General features: G+C 49.5%; 1 protein-coding gene across 9 annotated transcripts; it reads left to right on the forward strand.

The window, feature by feature from the left end:
* The first annotated feature begins 372 nt into the window (after positions 1-372).
* SLC38A7 (solute carrier family 38 member 7) lies at positions 373-12608 on the forward strand. Of its 9 annotated transcripts, none has more exons than XR_004954250.1 (13): positions 509-918; positions 1111-1240; positions 2357-2775; positions 3426-3624; positions 3863-4007; positions 4895-4993; positions 5558-5615; positions 5832-5946; positions 7239-7386; positions 7927-8126; positions 8905-8959; positions 10230-10619; positions 12401-12608. XR_004954250.1 is itself a non-coding variant. In XM_016155994.2 (12 exons), the coding sequence occupies exons 3-12, from the start codon at positions 2506-2508 to the stop codon at positions 10330-10332; spliced, it is 1392 nt and encodes a 463-aa protein (XP_016011480.2). In that variant the 5' UTR covers positions 440-492; positions 1111-1240; positions 2357-2505; the 3' UTR covers positions 10333-12022. The 9 variants fall into 9 exon arrangements, 7 of the variants coding, with proteins under 7 accessions (XP_016011484.2, XP_016011480.2, XP_016011478.2 ...); XR_004954251.1 differs by having other exon boundaries at positions 10230-10418; XM_016155994.2 differs by lacking the exons at positions 509-918; positions 12401-12608 and adding an exon at positions 440-492 and having other exon boundaries at positions 10230-12022.
* Positions 12609-22538: the final 9930 nt, after the last annotated feature.

A 22538-nucleotide genomic window follows, 5' to 3' on the forward strand; every position in this document is an offset into this window, starting at 1 on the left:
AGCCATACCAAGAAATATTATTTAGCAATAAAAAATAAATGGAGCACTAATATGCTCCAACGTGGATATGAAACTTGAAAACAGTTAACTCAAAGTACAAAGTAGGTTAGTGGTTGCCAGGGGCTTGTGGAAGGAAGGGTGAGAGAGTGTGACTTAATGGTTACAGGGTTTGGGGGAGAATGATAACAATGCTGAAATTAGTGGTTGCGGTTGCAAAACTGAATATACTAAAAACCACTGTATTCGACACATTAAAAAAGATCAATTTTATATTAAAATGCATAATGCTCAATAAAACTTATGTTTTCAAAACCTGCAAACAGCTCCGATGTCCTTCAACAAGTGATCAGTTAACACAAACCGGTACATTGTTTGTAATACCAGCCGCGGAAACTACAACTCCCGGCGTGTCCCGCGGCCCGCCCAAGCCCCGGTGGTCAGGTGTCTGCTGGTCATGTGTCTGCGTAGCCGGTTCGGGCAGAGGCACAGGAGGTAGGTCCCAGGAGATAGAGGCGGTGGAGGTTACCAGCTTTAGGTCCTCGGGTACCCAGGACCCCTACCGAGGGAGACCCCTGCCCACTCCCTGCAGAGCTCCGGGGCGCGGCGTCCTCGGTCTCACGCCAGCCTTCGGCTGAGCCGGCTCTGCAGTTCCTTAGCCCGGCTTGTCTCTGCCGGGTCTCCGCCCCGTCGTCCCGCTTGGAGTCCCAGAATCTCTCCCCATTTACCCCACAGCAGCCGGCCCGCAACACTTCAGGTCTGGGGATCGTCCCCTCCATTCCAGGTGCGCTCTGGCCCACCTCCCAATGCAACCTACCGCTCCTGTTTCTGGGATCCAGCCCCAGGCTGGAGTGGGAACCTGCTCCGGTTGGGATCTGAGCGGCCTACTGCAATGGTTACAACTCCGGCCTGAGCACGCGGGTATCTGGCTTCTCATTATGGCTCAGCCAACTATCCTCTGTGACATTAGTCTAGCCTCTTTTCCTCCGTGATCCCGTTTCCCTGTCTGATTTGGTCTGATCTCCTTTCTGTGACTTAAAGTCAGAGAGGCCTGATTCCCTTCACTTTGCTGACCAGCCCAGTAATAGCTCAAACTCTTCTTTTTGCTGACAGCAGATTTTAGGTAGTCTTGAGAAAGAAGAAATTGGCACCAGAGAGAGAGAAGTGAGGAGAATCAGATCCCAGATCTTTGGAGAGAAGGAGCTGCAAGGGCAAATAAACCCCCTGGACCATAGCCTATCAGGTGGGAAGGGCAGATAAGCTGGGGACCGTGGAGCTGAATAATTGGAGGAGAGGAGAGGCTGAGAGATCTAGGACCAAGGCAGAGACCTCTGTGTCTGAGATGTGAGCAAGATCTCACAGTCCTGGCAGCACTAACTGCAGGGCTCTCTCTCTCGAGCTATGCTGCGAGCCCGGGAGTCCAAGTCTCTTCCTCCACTACTCACCGCTTTGATTGATTGATTGATTGATTGATTGATTTTTTTGGCTGAGTTGCTGGCTTGGCAGATGGTTGCATAAAAGGAAGCCCTGTGGCTTCTGACTGATCTTTCTGGACTTGGAGCTAGCAGAGTGATATTTTTTCTGGAGCTGGTCCCTTGATTGCATGCATGGTAACAGATGTCTGAGCACCCAAACTGTTCCTTTTTCCTCTCATGAGTTTATCATTCCCAACTTTGTTCCACCATCACCAGGAAGAACAGTGAGAAGCATCTTACCTCCCAGGGGGCCTCCTTTGCCATTCTAAACCCCTGAGCTCATCAGAGGGGATGCCTCTGTGATGGGCAGTGGTTAGGTCAGTCACATGGGAGGAGAGTGAGACTTGCCCTGAATTTTGAAGGGCTTTGAAAGCTCTGCAGAATTTAGGCTCTGGGCTGGAGGGAGGTGCGCTGGGCTGGAATATACTGAAATACTCATGGTTCTGAGTGCTGTTCTTGGGACCCTGTGGTGTGGAAACAGGCCAGGAAGCCAGACAGATCTGAATCCAAATCCTGGTCTGCAACTTGCTAATATGACCCCAGATCAGGGATTCGATCTAGCCAAACCTTATAACCAGCATCATAAGAAAAGAATGAGATATGTCCATGACACTCCTACCCCATACGTGGCTTATGTCTAGTGCTGACCTGTTGGTACCCCTCTCACGTTTGTCTTATTTACCCTGTGGGTCTGTAAGTCTGAAACAAGCAGGATTTGCCTGTGACCTATCTCTATCTCTGCCACCCCACACTACAGCACCCAGAGCAGTGTTCTGCACAGAGGCACACCTGGTTTTGAATCCCAGCCGTCTGATGTTGGGAAAGTTGTTCCACCTTTTTGTGCTCACCTCGGGATCACAGTAGTACCCATGTTTCCCTTCCAGGCTGAGATGAGCCAGAGCCCACAGGCCTAGGAGAACAGCCCTGAACAGGCCGGTGCCACCCACCAGCTGCAAGAGTTCCCTCAGCTGCTCAGGAGATGTGGTTGTGAGGCAGAATCCACAGACCCTGCAGGAAGAGGGCTCCCAGGGCCATGGCCCAGGTCAGCATCAACAGTGACCTTGGCGAGTGGGGCTTCAGCACGGATGCTGGGGAGCGGGCCCGTCTGCTGCAGAGTCCCTGTGTGGACACGGACCCCAAGAATGAGGAGGAAGCCTCTCCTGAAGGTCTGAGCAGAGGTACCACTTCCACATTTGGGGCCATCTTCATCGTAGTCAACGCCTGCCTGGGTGCAGGGTTGCTCAACTTCCCAGCAGCCTTCAGCACTGCTGGGGGCGTGGCAGCCGGCATAACGCTGCAGATGGTGAGTGTTCAGTCCAAGATGGCAGAAATGTAGTATAGCTGGTGGCTTTGACCTCTGTCTCAAATAGGAGGCTTTGGACCAGGGATGGTCTGCAGGTGACATGTGCTACCACTCCCCCCTCTCTCACACATGGCAGACATTACTAATCTATTCCAGCATTCTTTCCTCTGATTCCAGATGAGTCTTCAAAACCCTTCTCGGCAATCAGGGAAATTTGACATCGGTTGCATGTTTAATAATCTTGTGGTTATGTTTAAAAAGTAGACCTTTATCTTTTAGAACTACATGCTGAAATATTTGCTGCTGAAATGATATGGTAGCTTATATTTTCTTCAAAATAATCCAAATGGGAGTAGGAATAAGGGAAACAAGATTGGCCTTAAATTGATCATTTTTGAAGCTGAGTGACAAGAACATGGGGCTCTTTTATACTACTTTGTCTCCTTTCATGTGTGTGTGAAATTTTCCACAAAACTTTTAAAGAAAATCTCAACTCAGCATCCTCCAGTAATCTGTTAAGATTGCCCAAGAAGATGAGGCTCATTTGCCACACTGGCCTTGGGCATTGGTCCAGTAAATGCTGAGCAAGACCAGGCTGCCATTTGCTGCCAGGCCTTTCCCACACCCTCTTGTTCTGCCCCTGTCCTCAGGGTATGCTGGTCTTCATCATCAGCGGCCTTGTCATCCTGGCCTACTGCTCCCAGGCCAGCAATGAGCGGACCTACCAGGAGGTGGTGTGGGCTGTATGTGGCAAACTGACGGGCGTGCTGTGTGAGGTAGCCATTGCCATCTATACCTTCGGCACCTGCATCGCCTTCCTCATCATCATCGGAGACCAGCAGGACAAGAGTGAGTTTTCCTCAGAAGCTACCTCATCCCTTCTCCTTGGCCCTGGGAATCCTGGCAGGGGAGGGAAAGGGCATGGAATACCTCCCGAGGGTCTAGCCTAGGCCCAGCATACATCTGGGAATCCTCCCTTCTGGCTGCTGGGCCTATTAGACAGATGGAGGTCCTGAGGCCCAGCAGAGCTGGAAGGCCAAACCCTGCCATAGCCTGGCATGACATTCCCTCCTTCCTCCCTGTGCAGTTATAGCTGTGATGGCAAAGGAGCCTGAGGGGGCCGGTGGCAACCCCTGGTACACAGACCGAAAGTTCACCATCAGCCTCACTGCCTTCCTCTTCATCCTGCCCCTTTCCATCCCCAGGGAGATCGGCTTCCAGAAATATGCCAGGTTTGGAGGCCCCACCCCAACCTGGACCAGACAGCTCTGATCATAGGCAACTGGAGATCCAAGGGCTGCTGGAACCCCTCTCCTCCATTGCACCCTGCCTTCTTGGGTAGAAGGGGTGGGCAAGGCAGGGAAGACCAGAGCTTGCAGAGTTCCAGCTAGACTTCCTTTTCTGTCAGTGACAAGGGAGACAGTGGCCCTTTGCATCAGTGGAATATTCAGTTCCAGTGTCCTTGTCAGAGAAGGGACAGGTGATAACCAGGTATGTGAAGGCAGCCTCCTGGCTTGGGCCTTGGCTTTCCCAGGGAGAATGGAATTTTTGATTGGTTAGGATTATCAGCCATGCAGCATCTTCCATGCAACTTGTAATGAAGGAAGAGGACTGGCTTCCTGGCTCAGGGTCTGCAAAGCCATGGGATTCTAAGCCATTTCCTGTGATCCATAATTAACAGAGTCACACTCAGTTGTCTCCAAGATCCCCCTTTAATTTTGACATTCTAGCATTTATACCTTCACCCCTTTTACTTCTAGTCTCTCCTAGTTATCAAAGGCCCTGTTTGCAGCCCTCACCAAGTGTGGGCAGCTCTGATTGAAGTAGGAGATGTGCTTTGAAGCCCAGTCCTCCAAACCATGGAGCTAAACCAGTACATTTTGCAATGGTCAGAAATGTCGGTCTGGTCCCCTGTTGGGGTCCAGCTCCCTATTAGCTGTGGCCAGTTTCTCCAAAACTTATTCCTCATACATTTCTTGAGTCTTTGTTAGAATAGTCTTCTAATTCAATCAATAGACACCGTGGTCACTAGGCCTGAGGGCATTTGCCCCTGGGGTGGAATCAGAAAAGGGACAGCTGGGGCTGGGGAGGGGAGCGTTCAGTCTGTTCTTCCCGGCAGCTTCCTGAGCGTCGTGGGCACCTGGTATGTCACTGCCATCGTTATCATCAAATACATCTGGCCAGATAAAGAGATGACCCCAGGGGACATCCTGACCAGGTAGGTGAGGGCCCCCAGGTGCCATGAGGTAGAAGCCGCCACTTGGACCCTAGAAGCTGCTGGGTCAGACATCAAAAGGCCACATAGGTGCTCTTCTCAGAGCTCGTTAGCTCATCAGGGGGTGACTCATTGGTCATTGTAGGAAGGAGGGAAGAGTGAGAACCAGACGGGAGACACTTTGCCACTGATACCCAGCAGATGAGCCAGCGTGAGACTGCCTCAGGTTGTGGAGACTGCCGGGGTCAAGTTGCACGTATTTCCAATTCGTGCTCACCTGTAATTTCTGTATCTTCTATGTGAGAGTGGATGTTTTATCATTAAAAAAGGAAAAAAGTTTTCTTTTTTTTGAAAGGAACAAACCAGAAAAGCAGAAGCCAGTATAGGAGCTAGAAATTCAAGATTCTAGATTCCCAGGAGGGCCTTCCAGAGCCTCAGTTTACTGATCTGTGAAGCGGAGTTGTGTCCTCTCCCTGTTGCCAGACTCTGGCAGCTCGAATGTGTAGAACGCTGGTTGGCGGCTCTGTGAGGTGCATGGGCAGAAGATTCTTGTGTGTTTGTCCACAGGCCAGTTTCCTGGATGGCTGTGTTCAATGCCATGCCCACCATCTGCTTCGGATTTCAGGTGCCAGTTGCAAGGTCCCTGTCATCCCCTTAGCTCAATCTCCACCCTGGGATGGAGCCTATGTTACAAGCAGGGTGGGGAGTCCTGGGAGGAAAGACGGAGCGGGAGCCCCCAGGACTTGCCCATTGTCCCTGTGGTCTTTGCCCCCAAGGTATCTCCTCTGGAAACCTGGGTGAGATCACTTCCCCACCATAACTGTGACCTTCACCCCGACAGTGCCACGTAAGCAGTGTGCCCATCTTCAACAGCATGCGGCGGCCCGAGGTGAAGACGTGGGGTGGGGTGGTGACGGCCGCCATGGTCATAGCCCTCGCTGTTTACATGGGCACAGGTGAGTGCTACCCTCCGAGGCCCAGGCTTCAGAATGCTCCCACTCTCTCTCTTTGTCCCTGAGTCCTCTGTTACAGTTTTCCTGGGGACAGCTCTGTACTCTTGGCACATCAAACCCTTCTGTAGGCATTGGCTTGAACTTGGCCGCCTTGGGCCTCCTGCCCAAATGAGAGAGATATATTCATCTATTCATTCAACAGCTCTCATCTGGTGCCTAGCGAGTGCCAGGAACTGTCGTCAGCATGGGGGCGCCATGTAGGTAGATAGGCCTGGTCCTGCCCTCACGGAATTGACAGTCCAGTCAGAAGACAGCCTTACAAGCGTGAACCAGGCATCAGTAAGGAATTCCAGACAGTGACGAGTACCCCAGTGACAGTGAAACAGGGACAGCATGAGTGGGGCCGGGAGGGGTTGGCTTTGCGGGGGTGATTCACAGAAGACTCCTCACTGATGGGGTAGCATTTGGGGAGGCCCACATGACGAGAAGGAACAGAATCCAGAGAGCTAAGAGAAGAACATTCCAGACTGAGGAACCAGAAAATGCCATTCCCTGGGGCAGGGACAGAAGAAAGGTCTGTATACCTGGAATGGAGCAAGTACAGGGTGGGCAACAAGCCCTGAGGCCAGAGAGGACCGGGGCCACCTCCCGTTGGGCCTTGAGGGTTCTTGAGAACCAGACGGAAGCGGTTTTAAGCAGGAGTATGCCTCGGCAAAAGATGGCCGTGGGTGCTGTGTGGAAAACGGTTCGGATGAGGGAGCAGGCCTGGGAGACCAGGAAGAACAGTCCTGTGACTCCTTCCATGGGTAGTTCTGGGGCCAGCACTGTTCTTCCACTGATGGCACAGGTAGGAACAAGAGAGGCAAAAAGGCAGGGTCCCTGTTCTCCTGGGGCTCATGTTCTGGTTAGGGAGACAAACAATAAACAAAGGTTTAAAAGAGAGAGAGGAGTGCTCTGCAGAAAATAACAGTGATGAGAGCACGCTGCGGGCGGGCTGGGCCTGGCAGCATCCTCTGAGGAGGAGACGTCTGCATGGTGGAGATGCGGCAGCATGCAGAGCTGGGGAGAAGGAAGTTAGTGCAGAAATTCTGAGACACGAACGTGCTGAGCAAGCACAAGATCAAAAAGGGGGCAGCGGGGGGCTGGGAGAGCGGCTTCTGATCCCAGCCCAGCACCCTCTGAGCCCCCGGAACTGCTCCAGCGCCCCTCCATCTGACGTCACGCCCAGCAGTGGACAGTCCATTGCCCTCACCCTCCAGGTGGCCCCGATCCAGCCCTTTCGTCTCTGTCCTCAGGTGTCTGCGGCTTCCTGGCCTTTGGAGCTTCTGTGGACCCTGACGTGCTTTTGTCCTACCCCTCCAATGACGTGGCCGTGGCCGTGGCCCGCGCCTTCATCATCCTGAGCGTGCTCTCTTCCTACTCCATCCTGCACTTCTGTGGGCGGTGAGCCCCCTCGGCACGCCCCTGAAAGCCCCCTCAGGGCCCCTGAAAGCCCTTTGAACATGGTCCTTGGGCCTTGTGTGGAACCCATTTTGTAGAAGGAGAAACTGAAGCCCATAGGAAAAGGAGTCAGTGCCTGGCACGGCCCCACTGGTACCCCCAGCTTTTGTCCCGGGTTCCCGAGAACATTCTATGAGTCCTCTAAGAAACTCTAGTCCAGATACTCTTCTGAGCTCCCAGCCATCTGGGTGCCCCTTCTTTTTTGGGAGAATAATAGCATGAGTTCCCGAGAGATAAGCATGTCCTGGGCCAGGCAGGGCACTAAGCCCTTCACAGTCACCATCTCACCCAGTCCCCAAGGCAGCCCCAAGAAGAGCACTGCTTGGCACACTTTACAGACAAGGAAACAGGCTCAGGGATCAGGGCCTCCTCACCCACAATCTTCCCAGCCAGGGGTCTGGCTCTGTGAGCCGGGGGCGGGGCGGGGGGGGGCGGCAGGGCACTCTGTGCAGGGGTGCAGCTGAGCCTTTCTCCGTGTGGCAGGGCAGTGATTGAAGGCCTGTGGCTGCGCTGCCAGGGGACGCCCGTGGAGGAGGACGTGGGGCGGGAGCAACGGCGGCGGGTGCTGCAGACGCTGGTCTGGTTCCTGCTCACGCTGCTGCTGGCGCTCTTCATCCCTGATATCGGCAAGGTCATCTCAGTCATCGGAGGCCTGGCCGCCTGCTTCATCTTTGTCTTCCCAGGTGCGGGCCCCTGACTCCCAGGGCCTGCCAGCTTCAGCTCCTCAGTTGCTCACCTGCTGGGGAGAGGAACCACCAGAATTTATTGTCACCCACTGCAGTCCCTGTCCAAGCATCATCTCCTGAGAAATGATGTAGTGTTATCTCCATTTTACTGACAAGGAGATGCGAGGTTCAGGGAGGGCAACAGACTTGCCTGGAGGTTGTTGGCAAACTCAGCTAGTGAGTAACAGAACCTTTTCAACCCCGAGTCTGTCTAGGTCCACAGCCTATACACTTAACCCTCCGTTCAAGTACCTGTTGCTCCCTGACTGTCAGGAATCTGGCTGGTTCAGTCCCCAGAGGGCAGTGGGGTCTGGTGGCAGCACTTTGCCGCAGAAGCTGGGAGACCTGAGTCTCAGACACTGGTCTGCCGCCACAGCCCTGGGAAAGTGTCCCATCTGCCCAGCTGCGAGTTCCACCTGTGTCTAGCTCATCTCTACCTCGGAGACCACCTTGAAAGCCCTTGTCACTTTGCTCGAATCATAGGGCCCACATCTGCTCTGAAGTGTGCCTGGCAGGGCCCTGGGGCGCAGGCACCACTGAGTCACCTTCCAGCGCTGCCCCTTTAGCTCTGAGTCTTGCATGCAGCCCAAGGTGTGCCTGTCAGATGCTGGCCTCCGGCTTGGTGTGGGGGTGCAGAGATGGACTGTCTGGAAGAGCAAACAGTCCTTCCTCCATCCACCACTGGCTTGAGGGAGGGAGCCCACCCAAGCTCTCAGGGCCGTCTATTCTCTTCCAGGGCTGTGCCTCATTCAAGCCAAACTCTCTGAGATGGACGAAGTCAAGCCGGCCAGGTAAGCAGGGCCCACCCCTTGGTCCTCACCCTGGTCCTCTCAGGGGAGGTACTAGATCAGGAGGTAGCCTTGGGCGTCCTTAAAATAGTAGGGGTCTGGGTACATGCTCACTTTGAAAAACATGCGTTTTTAAAATACCTTTTTTTAAATGAGTAACGTGCTAGTTATGACAGTTGAAGCAAGACTGAAAGACTTTAGAGAAAACAGGGGAAGTCCCTCTTCCCCCGCAGTCCAGATGCCATCCTCCTCCATCCCCAGCTTCATGTCTTCAGCATGGTCTGCACCTGTCCAGGCTGTTTCTGTGCATGCGTGCCTGTCTGTGTATGCAGAGCTATGCATGTGTGTACACAAACACGCGAGATTTTGTGTCTAGTTTGTTTTTTCCAAAAATGGCTTCATGCTAGAAATGGTTTTCTGCCACTCGCTTTTTTATTTATTTAATCATGTACCTTGGAGATTACACTACATCAGCACAGGAAGACCTACTTCCTTTTTTAACGGCTGCAGAATATTCTGTTGTATGAATGTATTCTGAATGTGAATACTCTTACACATACATATCTTGAGGATCTTGGTGGGACTGATTCTTAGACTGAAATTGCTACATCACAGGGCGCGCTCATTTTTATTTTGGCACATGGGTTCAAAAGTCGCAGCAGCAGTGAATGAGAGTACCCTGTCCCTCACACCCTTGCCAGCGCTGTATGTAACAGCCTTTTAAATTTGTGTTGAAGTGGGTAGATCTAAAACACTACTCCATTGTTTTAATATGCACATTTCCCTTAATAGTAGAGAGGCTGAGAACAGTTTGCATGCTTTTTTTAAAAAATTATTGTGCAAGTAATAGTCATTGTAGGAAAAAAAAAAAAAAAAAACATAAGTCTAAGGAAGAAAATAAAAATCACCCTGAATCTCAATACCCAATTATAACCCTCTTGCTATTTTTGATACATACATTTGCAAATGTCTGCCTTCTGTTTTAAATGAAATGGCCCACACTCCATGTAACCTGCTTTTTCCTGAACATCTTTCCATTAAGAGGTGTGCATCCTACTCCCCGTCCTGCCCTTGGCTTGCAGTGACCAGTCAGTCCCATTAGATCATACACCTGGCACCACATACCTTTGTATGAAAAGTCCTTGAGAAGTAGGAAGTGCTCTACCTACAACAAATAGTTTAAGTAATTCTAGTAATTAATTGATATATATGCTGAAGTGTGCAGAGTCACAGGTGGGCTGACTGACCAGGCACCTCTCTTTCTGTCCTACAGCTGGTGGGCACTGGTCAGTTATGGAGTCCTCTTGGTCACCCTGGGAGCCTTCATCTTCGGCCAGACCACAGCCAACGCCATCTTTGTGGACCTCTTGGCATAACCACTGCCTCCCAGGAATACATGGCCTTTGACCCATCTTGTAGAGCCGCGGGGCCTCCCTGAGCCCGGCATCATTCCCCTGTCCAGGTGGGAGGACATCTGGACATCCTTTTCCTGGGATGGATCTGGAGTGACCAGGCCCCACACTTCTGGGCAACTTGAACCCGGCTCCCTTCCTTCTCCCCTGTCCTGGCAGTGCCATGGAAGGGAAGAGGTCTCCTGTCACAGAGGAACCTCCCACACTCCAGCTCTCAGCTTCTCCATGGCAGGAACCCATGGTGATGAGAGGTCAGTGGGTCTCAGAAGAAAGAACCCAGCCCGACTTCCCTCTGGAGAAGGAGTGTGGGCAGAAAGCCACCATCTCCCGCAGAGCAGCCCATCCTGTGTAGGGGGCATGCTCATTACCCCAGGACTCAGCGCCTGCTCAATCTGTCTGTGGACCAGCCAGCAGTGGCTCCCTCTGGGATCTGGGAAGTTCCAGAGGTAGCACTGAGTCCACACAGATGCACAGAGGCAGATAGAGTCATGCCTGTCCGCTCCCTCATGGCCCCACAGTGTACCAATAGCCCCCCTTCCCTTGGCTAATTGACATTTCCCCAGCCTTTGGGGCCTCGCCCTGTGTATTTCCCCAAACCTGAGGGACCCGATAGCCCTCTCCTCCTCTCTTCCCAGACATCACCAAGTCTAATGTTTACAAACGGTGCCAGCCCGGCTCAACCAGGGGCCAGGGGCCACCCCGTGCCACGGTGCTGTGAGAACCCCTCCATTAGCTTTCCCCATGGCAGGGAGTCTGCTTTCTCTCAGATTCCAGATGGGCCCCTCTTTTCAGATGCACAAGGGTGGATGATGGAGAAGGCTGGGCTGGTTAGGATCGAGGTGAACGTGTCTGACAGCTTCTCTTTCAATGACTACTTCTCTCTGCTTTCCACTTCCCCTCAGCCCCCTGCCAACCCTAGCATGGTGGCCCAGACACAAGACAGGCAACTGAGTTGTCATTGACTAGGCAGCATTTGAGTAAGTCACGCCAGCCTAGAAGTTTCCCTGTCAGTCTGGATCTTGTCTGCTCCTCCCCCCACCCCGTTTTTCCATGTAGCTCAATCTCTTGCTCACATAAGTAATTGAGGTAGAGGTGTACCAAACCCTCTTGTCAGCTTTGTCAGCACCACACATCCATCAGGCTTGGCCTTGGTGGCCTGTCAGTTATATTGAGGTCACCCCAGGTTGTGCCCCAGGCAGGGAAATGGCAGGGGGGTGGGGACCACTCAGGGTGGTCAAATCTAAGAAGCAGAGGTCATCTGGAGGCCAGATAGGCTCCTCCTCAGTCCCCAGACTGGGGGACCTGCCTCTCCTCGCATCCTCTCTCAATACTTGGGGCCAGATCCTTGCTGCCTTTTTCTCTCAGCAGGAGAGCACTGGGCCCTGCCAGCACCCGACCCTGACAGGGTCAGCGGGATGGCCCAGTCATAAGGGCTGCATAGCCCCCTAATGCTGGCTTTGGTGGGTCGGGGGATAAGAGGGAGTCGTTGCACAGAACTGGACCAGTCAGGGGAAGGAGCCGGAATCCGGCCTCTTGGTCTAACCTCAAGAGACCCCTCACCTCCCCTCCTTCCCAAGGCATTTACTGTTCCTTTTCTACTTGTGCACATTCAGACCAGAGAGGATGGTTAATAAAAAGGGGCTTGTGCTGCTGAGCTGTGTGGCCTGTGTCTGGTGCTGGGAATAGAGTCCAAGCCACTGGCAGGAGGAAGACAGGCCGGGGTGGGAGTGTGGGGGACAAGGCCTTCAGCTTTACTGTCTATAATCCCTGTCTCACTTTCCCTGTACCAACCTGAAAACCTGCAAGTAGTTCTTGACACTTCCTTCTTCAGCAGCCCTCCCCCCCCCCCCCCACTGATTCGGGAATCTCCTCGGTCCCCCTGTCCTGCTGCCTCTGCCTTGGCTCAAGCCCTCACCGTGTCATCCATTCACTGCCGTGGCCTCTGACTGGCCTCCGTGCTGCAGGTCCCTGCCTGACCTCAACTCTTCAGGTGAACTGCAAACACCTGAGCATCCATCCCCTGTCTTTTCAGAGGCATGTGTTGAGCAGACCCCATCGTCCTGGTTCTGGAGCCAGGCACTATGCTCAGTGCCGGCGAGAAGACACTCAGCGAAATGGACAAGCTCCATGCTCGATCTACCGGGAAGACTCATGCTAAGCAAGTGGTCACACAAATATGTATTTTCAAACTGTGAAACATACTAAGAAGGGAAAATACAGAATGTTATATTTGGTCGCCCCGAGCTTATCTGGGGAGTCAAGAAAGGCTTCATGGAGGCAGTAACATTTGAGCCAGCCCCTGAATGATGAGTAAGAATGAATTAATTGAAAAGAGGTAGGGGGACCTTCCCAGGCCATGGAAACTGGACACAAAGGCCCTGTGGTGGGAGGGACATGGCTGTTTCTAGAACTGAAAAGTGGCCATTGTAGGCGGAGCATTGCCAGAGTGTGGGAGAGCATTCTGGGATGGTCTTCAATGGCTCCCTCTTGTTTGATTTCACTTACCCTTAGTGAACGGAGAGAAGGACACATTATATTTATGCCAAAAGTGCAAACACAGTCAAAGCCAAATTTATCCATTCACCCATTTACTCAAGACATGCCTTTTGCTCACCACACTCATAAGCACTTGTCAGTGTCTGTCTTCCCAATGTGTAAACTCCATGAGATCAGGGTCATGTCTCCCTTGTCCATCAGGTACCTTAGCCCAGTGCCCAGCACATAGCAAGCAAGTGTTCAATAGCTGAATGAACAACTAATATTCGTTGAGTTCTTACCTTGTGTCAGCACTTGACGTATCGTTCTCACTTGGTTTTCACAACAACTCTGAAGGAATGACAGCTAAGAGATGATTAAATAGTTCGCCCAGGGACACACAGAAAAATTGGAGCCAGACAACCCTCTTACCTAATGTATGAATAAACAAGTGAGCAGACGGCTCTCACAATCACCCTGATTTCAGGCCGCAGAAGGCAAGCTCAGGAACCTTTGGCTCCCTTGCCGGCACCAACACCAGATCTTGGACCCCTGGGGTCGCTCTCCCAGCCTATCCATGTCAAGTGGCATGATGCCTCCTGGCGAGTGGCTCTGGGCAAGTCACCTTTCTGGGCTTGTTTCCTGAACACTAAAATGAGAACACTAATCACTGACCTTATTAGCTTCCTGAGTACGGGGAGCCAATGTACCTGATAATACATGAACAGAAGTGCTTTGGAGCCAGAAATCCACATTTACAGGACACAGGTGAAAACTCAGTTTCTTCCTGGGGGAACACAGGCTGGACTTCGCCTACCACTTCCTGAGAGAGTGCTTCTCAAACTTTAATATGCATTCCGAATATTTATCTACTTAGGATATGAAGTTGGATTCCATGGGTCTAAGGTGGGCCCAGGGTCTGCATTGCTAAGGCTCCCAGTGTCGCCCTGCTTTGGTCCTCGGGCCACACTTTGAGTAGCAGGGGACTGGTGGGCAGAGCAAAGGCTTTGGCCTCAGAGAGACCTGGGTTGGATCTCAGCTCTGCCTTCTACACTCACTGTAGGAACCCAGGGAAACGGTTCACTTCTCTGAACCTAAATTTCAACTATAAAATAGGAGTGATGGCATCCACTTTACAAATACAGATACCATAAGTCGAAGGACAAATGGCGTATTAATCTGTATAAAGTGCCTGGAAGACAACAGGGATTATGTTAGCTCTCTATACTGGGAGAGTGCCACTGCAGTGTCCCCTTTTGGCCACTAGAGGTCACCTCTGATTCCTACTTGTGAAATTGAGAAACCTGTGCCTCAGAGGAAACTTCAGTCTTCTGAGTGTCTAGGGCACCTGGTGACCCAACAGCTGCCTAGTACTTTCGAATGATACCCATAGGGCAGGGCCACCTGTAGATCATGGCCTCCAGATGGCCTCCGGTGTGGCGGAGGAATCAGACCAATCAAATAATCATAAAAACTAATTGTGTAGGTACATGTGCTAGATGTAGATATTACAAATCCAGATTTGGTAATCACTGCTATGATACAATGAAAAAATTTCCAGTAGGCATGGAGGAAGGCCAGAGACACTGTAGCCAGGAAGAAGGCTGACACCCTATTCTCCAAACACTTGGAGGGGGCTGGAGTGGCAACAGGCACAAGACTCATCCATCTGATAATTCTTCCATTACAAATAAAGTTGATCTGTTTCCACTCTGGCATGCAAGCTCAGAAGTGCTTACTTCATCCTACAACAAACTGAAGAGTCAACAACTCTTAGATCTGTAAGATAAGTCAGGTTACAGGACATACCACTGCCCCCCAAGTTGGAAAGAATGACACACAAATAACAGCAGGAATCCACAAGCAGAAAACCCTATGAGAACCAGTGCCAGGGTAGGGAAACCTGAACTGTAACTGAATTGCTGGAGGCGCAGTGTGGACAAGTCTGAGAGAGAAAAACTCCAAGGCACCCAGTCAGGGGGGATTTTTGTGCTTTAACCCCCCCGGAGTTCTATCAGGTTCTCACAGTAAACAGAGACTAATCCCTTTATGTTTCTGGCAGGGAGAGTAAAAGAAACCACTTTTGTTCTTAATGAGATCTGCTCCACATGAGGAACTTAAAATTTAACCAGCTGGGGTTTTAGAACCCTCAATGTGGAAGAAGGGAAATGCACAACTCCAGCCGGCTCTAACCACCTGATGGAGATTGGCAGGGGACTGAGAAGCAGTGTGAAGTTCACAGTCCAGAAGCACACAGGCTCACTAAAAGACTGATCTGATCATAGGACTGTAGAATGCTTCCCTTCTCCCTACACTTTGCCACCACAGTACTTAAGGCCTGTTTACAGTAGTTTCTTTTACCCAGTACATTGTGTCCATAAAAACATGTCAAGACATATTAAAAGGTAAAAAAGTCTGAAGAGACAAAGCAAGCATCAGAGCTAGATTCAGATATGGCAGAGATATTGGTCTATGTAAGCAGGTGGAAATTCTAAGAGAGATGCTAGAGATAAAAAAAAAAAAAAGATGAAAAATGCCTATGATGGATTTATTAGACTGGATACAGCTGAGGAAAGAATCTGAGCTTAAGGATTTCTTGGCACCTCTAAAACTGAAAAGCAAATAGAAAAAAAATTTTTTAAGAAAATAAATTCCAAGTACTATCGAACAACTGCAAAAGGAGTGATGTATGCATACTGGGAATACCAGAAGGAAAAGACAGAAAAGAACAGAAAATATATTTGAAACAAATATATATTTGACTGAAAATTTCTCCCAAGTTCATGTCAGACACCAAACCACGATCCAGGAAGCTCAGCCAAAACTAAGCAGAGTAAATGTCAAAAAACGTGACAGCTAGTCATTTCAAAATTTTTTTTTCCAAAAAAAATCAGAGATAAGGAAAATATCCTGAAAGAAGCCGAGGGGGGGGGGCAGGGGAGGGAATAAGTTCCCTATAGAGAAGCAAAGATGAAAATTACATCTGACTTCTCAGAAAATACCAAGTGAGAAGAGGGTGGAGTGAAATATTTTAAATGTTGATAGAGGAAAAAACCACCAATCTAGAATTCTGTACCCTTTAAAATTATTCAAAAGTGAAAGAGAAATAGACTTTCTCAGACAAACAAAAATGGGAAGGGGGAAATTGAAGGAATTAGTTTAGTAGACTTGCCTTGAAATAAATGTCAATAGAAGTTATTTAGAGAGCAGAAAAATGAAAGAACTTCTTTCAGAAAGCAGAACAGAAAGACTAAAGAGATGAAGAGAATAAAATTAGAGTTTCAACTCAGGTCCAACATCTGACTAAAAGGAGTTGCAGAAATAGAGAACAGAAAATTAGTGGAAGGTACAAGGGAGGGGACGAGAAGGGGGAAATTATTGAAATAAGAATAGCTCTCAGAAGTGAAAGATATGAGCCTCCATACTTAGGCCAGTAAATTGAATTTTGAGAGCTGCATGCTGGAAATAAAGAGAAAATCATAAAGATTTTCTAAAGAACAAAAAGATTTTGTGAGATGGTGGGGGTCAAGAAGAGCATGCTTCTTAGCATCAGTGCAAGCTAGAAGATAACACATCAATGCCTTCATTATCCTGAGTGAAAATTTTCAATGTAGAATTCAGTATGCAACCAAATGCTCAATCAAGTGTGAGGCTAAAATAAAAATATTTCCAGATAAGCAAGGGGTAAATAAATGTGTTTCCTATGCAGCCTTTTTTAGAAAGTCACTAGAGTCTATAGCCAGCCATGCTACCCTGAACCAGCCCAATCCTGTCAGATCTCGGAAGCGAAGCAAGATAAAGCCTGGTTAGTACTTGGATGGAAGACCACCTAGGAAGACCAGGTGCTGTAGGTGTAAAAAACAAAAAAAATAAGGGATTGTAAACTGACAAGGTCCTTGTAATCTGTGAGGTCAACCAAGGGTTGCCTCACCTAAAAAAAAAAAAAAAAATTTTTGCAAAGTCACTGGAGAATATGCTTCAGCAAAACAGAGCTGCAAAGCTAGAAAGTGGAAGGCAAAGCAACCAGGAAATGAAAAATCAACCTGAGGAGAATGGCCTAGCAAGGTCATTCCAGAATGGCCAGTTTGATTGGACCAGGAATATGAAGAGCTGAAGAAGGAAGTTGTCCAGGGAAAAAAATGAAACTAAAAAAGTTACCCGATTGGTCTAAGCAACTAGAATCATTATCTGTTGCAGCATTTGGATAAGTACATATATAACGGGAAAATGTCATAATTACCAACTACAAGGGAAAAAACGTTACAAAAATTTCTATTGTGACGTTTTTAAAAGAACTTCAGGGTGCAGGTGTAAGAAAGCTAAATCGTTAGTCAATAATAACCGCTTTTAAGTTTTAAATCAAGAAACAGTATGAACACATTATTTTAAGATACTAAGATAAATGCCAAAAGAAACAGCTTAAAAGAGATGGATGTGGGGAACAGGGCTAGATAGAGGTGGGCAGAGTTGGGATGAAGGACTGCTGGCATTTGATGTAAGCATTTTAGTACTAGTGGATTTTTAAAACCAGATATGTGACTAGTTTGATTTTTTTAACTTAAAATATTTTGAAATATGAGTGGTAAAAATTGGATGTGTACGGTAGGCCATGTTCAAATTCTAGCTTTGCGGCTTATTATGAGGCTATGGGCAGTTACTTAACACTGTTTGGGCCTTGATTTTCTTATCTGTATATTACAATATTTATTGTAGCAGAGACTGCCTGGCTCCTTCCCCATTCTTTGATAACAATAGAACTTGTGAAATAATAGATAATATATAATATTGATCTCTGTCCCCAGTTCCTTATAATTGATTTCCCAAGTGGTAAGAATGACTCTTGGGTGGGAGCTGTTCATCAGAAAGACAAAGCCGTGATTAAAAACGTGGAACTTTCAGCCCCACGCTCCATCCTCAGGGAAGAGAAGAGGAGCTGGAGATTGAGTTAGTGACCAGTCATGCCACCATAAAAACCCTGAAAACAAAACAAAACAAAACAAAAAAAGCCCCTAAAAGTACACGGTTGGGAGAGCTTCTGGGTTGGTGAACACATCCACATGCCAGGAGAGCGGTACATCCCAACTCCCCAGGGACAGAAGCTCCTGTGCCCAAGACCTTTCTGGACCTCACTCTAAGTGCCTCTTTATCTGGCTGTTCATCCATATCCTTTATAACAAACCTGTAAAGAGAAGTTCCTCTGAGTTCTGTGAGCCATTCTAGCTAGTTATCGGTCCCTGAAGTAGCACTCGTGGGAAGCCTGATTTATAGCTAGTCGCCAGATTCAACTGGAGGGGAGCTAGACACCACCCCTCCCAGAGAGAAGTGGCACAGAATTTGTGGCCATCTTTATCTACTATGAAATCTGGAAACATGTACATAAATATTTAGCTTAAAGGGTTGTAAGAATTATAACTGATTTGTAAAAAGTGCCTATAGTAAGGGATAAATAAATGTTTTATTCTTGTTATTCTTTTTAAAGGTCACATTTGGCATCAGAGAATACTTTAAGTTAGGATAAAATTTTTCACATTAAAAGGGTTCACCTCAAGTCCCTCTACATAGCAAGCTCTTCCTGGAAAAGAGGACCTGGGTCATGTGTCATTTCCCTGATATCCATCCCTCTAGTTAGAGCTGTACCCTTCACACTCACTGAGGTCCCTTCCAAAGGCGACTGGAGAAAAAAGCTCTGGCTGGGAATGTAACCAGCTCCGTCTCCTGGAGGGGCAGTGGTGGGACCAGGGACCTGATTGCCATGTACCAGCTTAAGTCCCACGGGCTTTGTTCTTAATGCTCAAAAGTGATGATGGAGGAATACGGCCATTCATTAATTTATGCTCGGTGAGATGGATTCCGTGGTCCTTCCCAGCTCCAGCAAGATTATATTGCCCTCAGCCTTTTCCTCCTCTGTTCCTTATTTCAGGGTTTCTAAATTAAAGCCGTATGTATTTGTATTTTTAAAAAGAAGAAGGAGTTAGAGAAGAAAGAAGGGGAGAGAGAGAGCACAAGGGAGGGGAAGGAAGGAAAGAAGGAAGGATTTTTAAATTAAGAGCTCTTATATGGGGATCTGGAAGGCCAGCTTTTCTGAGAAACTGGAATATCTGGTAACGCTGGTCCTAGATCCTGTTTGGAGAGCACCAGTGAGAGCCCCATTGGCCCCTGCTTTCAATTCACTGCCGTACTAATCTGGCAGCTTCTCTCACGTCTGTTTTCTGTTTGGCCCTGGGGACAGCTGAGGTTTGAAGCCCTGCAATTAAGCTCGAACTAAATCAGCCAATCCTAACCCACCCCACACTTCCCTTTATCCGCTCTGGGGCTCTAACATGCCAGTAGGTGAGCAGGTTTCAGCAGCAGAGCCAGCTGTCCCGCCAGCCTCTCCCCAGAAGCTCGGGCCTATGAAGGGAATGGAACTGGCGAGGGACAATAGCAAGGGCTGTGCAGGGAGTGAGGTGAGGTAGATGTAGCCTCCCGGCTTCACCATGAACTTTGGCCATTCACACACACCAACATCCTCCCTGCTTGTCTGGCTGCTGTGCTTAACAGAGGCCCAGGGAGAAGCAGCCTTCTGTTGAGCCTGGCCCCTGGACACCACATATATTCGTGTAAGGGAGGCTTCTGGGTGCTATGCTATTACAGCTGAACTTCAAGTAACAAGAACCTAACTGAAGTCCTGATTAACATGAGTTAATTCCCTAACCTATATATCCTTTGATGTTTAAAATTAAAAATTCTAAAATTTGTTAGGAGCCCTTTCTTCTTTAGCAAAGAATATCTCATAAATATAACTGACTCTTTTTTTCCTGACTTAAGGTCTGGTAGAGAGCATCCTTCCTTCCTTTCCTCCACAATTTGTTTTTAAGCATCTATGATGTGTCAACCCCCGTCTAGGCTTGAGGACGAGAAGGTGTAGACAGGCAGTTAGCCAGAGTGGAGACTAACTACACAACATATTTCTGAGAAATTGCCTTCATAGACCTAATTCTGAATCCCGGTTTGTTTCCTGTGGATTTGCCTTTTTTGACGATTCTGCGTCAAAAGCTAAATCAATCAAATTGTGAGCTCTAGGTAGCTGACTTTAAATCAATAAGAGTTTAACTCAATAGGGCTCAGGCAGCAGGAGACCCCAGATAATAGGAACGGAACATGGGGTTGGAAATGGATAGGTCTGAGTTTGAATCCTGGTTCCACCATTTCCAGCTGGTGGGATCTTACAAACCTAACCTTTATGGAGTGTTTACTGCGCACTTGGCACTGTGTTGTACGCTTCCCATGCGTTATCTCATTTGATCAGTGAGCTCTAAAACATTGCATAAGGTATCCTAGGAAAGGCACTGTGCCTCCCTGAGACTGAATTTCTACATCTGCTAAATGGAAACAAAAATAGCATCAGACAGGTTGGCTGGGTGGATCAAGCAGGCTCCGTGTTGGAAAACCCTCAGCACCCAGCCTGGGCCAGGGTGTGTGCACAGCAAGGGTGGCGACTACGACCTGCCACTCTACAAAATGCATCCTGCCAAGGTATTCTGCCGGGTAGTCAGGTTTCAACCTTGTCCCCCCGCCCTCCCCCCTTTTTTTTCTTTTGAAAGGGACTTTATGCTTCACTTTAGCTAAAGTTTGCTGCTTTTATTGAATCTGAGGAAGGCAGGGCTGCTCCCAGCCTGCAGGGATCCTGCCTGCCTGGAGCCGAAATCTAACTTTACAGTTTAATTAAGATGGTAGACTTGCCCAGTGTTAAGTGAGCACTCCTCCTTGTCACTGCTTGCCGGCCCCCAGCAGGGTACAGGAGGCAAGGAGAGCATCTCCTTTAATCCAAACACAGTGCAACCTCACACAGGTCTCTGTCCCTCCCTGGGCGTTGGGCTCTCTTCCTCTGCAGTCAGAGGATTGCAGCAGATGACAGCTGAGGTCCTTCTATGGTTCCAGTTGGAATTCACCACTAAGTGTCCCACAGAGCCCTCTCCAACCCTCAGCCTATCATATATGGCTAATGGGACTGAGGCCGGACCAAGAACCAGCTGTGAGAACCAGGACCACGTGAGCCCTTAGCGAGGACCCCACAAAACAAAGGGAGGCCAACCTCCCTTGCCAATGCAGCCCTCCCCGGGGGAGGGGAAAGGGAGGCCAAGCAGCTAGGCTGCTTCCTGGCCCCAGACCTGCTACATAATTTGTGGGGCCCTTGATCAAAAGTTATTGAGAATTTCAAGACAGCAACAGCAGAGCAGTAAACCAACAGTGGGGACCTTCTAAACACAGGTCGTTGTGTGACTGCACAGACAGATCACCCGGCCATAAAGCTGCCCACCCCCTCCCCCCGCCACCGGCCCCCGGGACATGGTGCCAGAGGATCATTTTTCTTGTTCCCGCAGATTTGTAAAGTCCCAGTGGACCCCTCATTGGACCCTCCGGTGCTCTGGCTGAACAGCGGTCCCAGCCGTAGCTCCATGCAGAGAATTCTGGCTGAGAACGGGCCCCAGTGTGTGAGGCGGGGGCTTCCTGGGAGCAGTGTTGGGGTGGGGTAGGAGGGACGAAGGCCCTACTTTTTCCTTGATGATCCGAACTAGAGCTATGATGAGGATCCCTGAGTGGCTCTGTACAACCTAGAGCCAGGTGGCGAGGGCTAGGAAATTAGACTCAGGCCTTCAGGACCGGAAACTCTGGGAGGGCGACAGAAGAGCCAGCAGCTGCATGTGGTGGCGGGAACACTGGACTTCGATTCAGGAGACCCAGACTGTCGTTAGGGCCAGCCACTCCTGCTTTCTGGGTCCCAGTATTTTCACCAATCAAGTGCCTTGTGGACTGTTTAGCATCGGGTGAGTTAAATTCCATCCTGAACAGTACGAAGAGCTGCAGAACCAGCTGACATGCTCTGCGGGCACAGCGGCGGTTCTGGCCCCATCCCTACCACTTCCCAGCCACGGGAGCTCGGGCAAGTCACGTAACCTCTGCAGGCCTTAGTTTCTTCATCTGCGAAATGACCAGTAATAATACTAGTGCTGGGAAGATTTGAATCATTAAGGGAAAAAGTTTAGAATGACGTGTGCCTTGGAAACAGACAGGTTCATTCAAATGTGGGCTCTGCCATCTCCTAGCTATGTGACTTTAGGCAAATAGACCTGTTTTCTCATCTGAAAAATGGGAATAATAACAGAACCTACTTCAAAGGCTGGTGTGAAGAGCAGGGAGGTAATTCCCATGAAGTATCTAGCTCAGTACCTGGCAGACAAGTTCTCTCTCCACAACAGGGAACAGAGAACAGAACCAGTCAGAAGCAGTTTGGGGATAAGTTTCAGGAAGAAATTCCTTCACAAAGTCTGGCCTTAAATGGAAATATCCTCTGCTGCTCCGGAGGTGAAAGGATTCTCACTAGAGAAGATTTGGAGAGGCTGGAAGGACGAGGACTTGCCTAGCCTCCCTCGTGGGATGCTAGCCTGGGGGATGCCCTTGACTGGAGCACCCACTTCTGCTCCTCTCTGGCTGCCATCTTGTTATGTGGGTGCCCTTGGCTGCTGCAGCCCAGAGGACACTGCCCATCTCCCTCCTTCCTGCAGAGAGACGCTGATGGATAGAACCTAGGGGGCCAATGTCCTGTATCTGGCGTCCGCTGCTGGCATGGGTTACTCCTACTCTCTCAGCCAGAACTACCAGACCAATAACCAGCAGGTAGGTGGCTGGACCACTCAAAGTTGACATGGGGGAAA

The sequence above is a fragment of the Rousettus aegyptiacus genome, unplaced genomic scaffold (assembly GCF_014176215.1).
Source record: "Rousettus aegyptiacus isolate mRouAeg1 unplaced genomic scaffold, mRouAeg1.p scaffold_m13_p_14, whole genome shotgun sequence".
Classification (NCBI taxonomy): domain Eukaryota; kingdom Metazoa; phylum Chordata; class Mammalia; order Chiroptera; family Pteropodidae; genus Rousettus; species Rousettus aegyptiacus.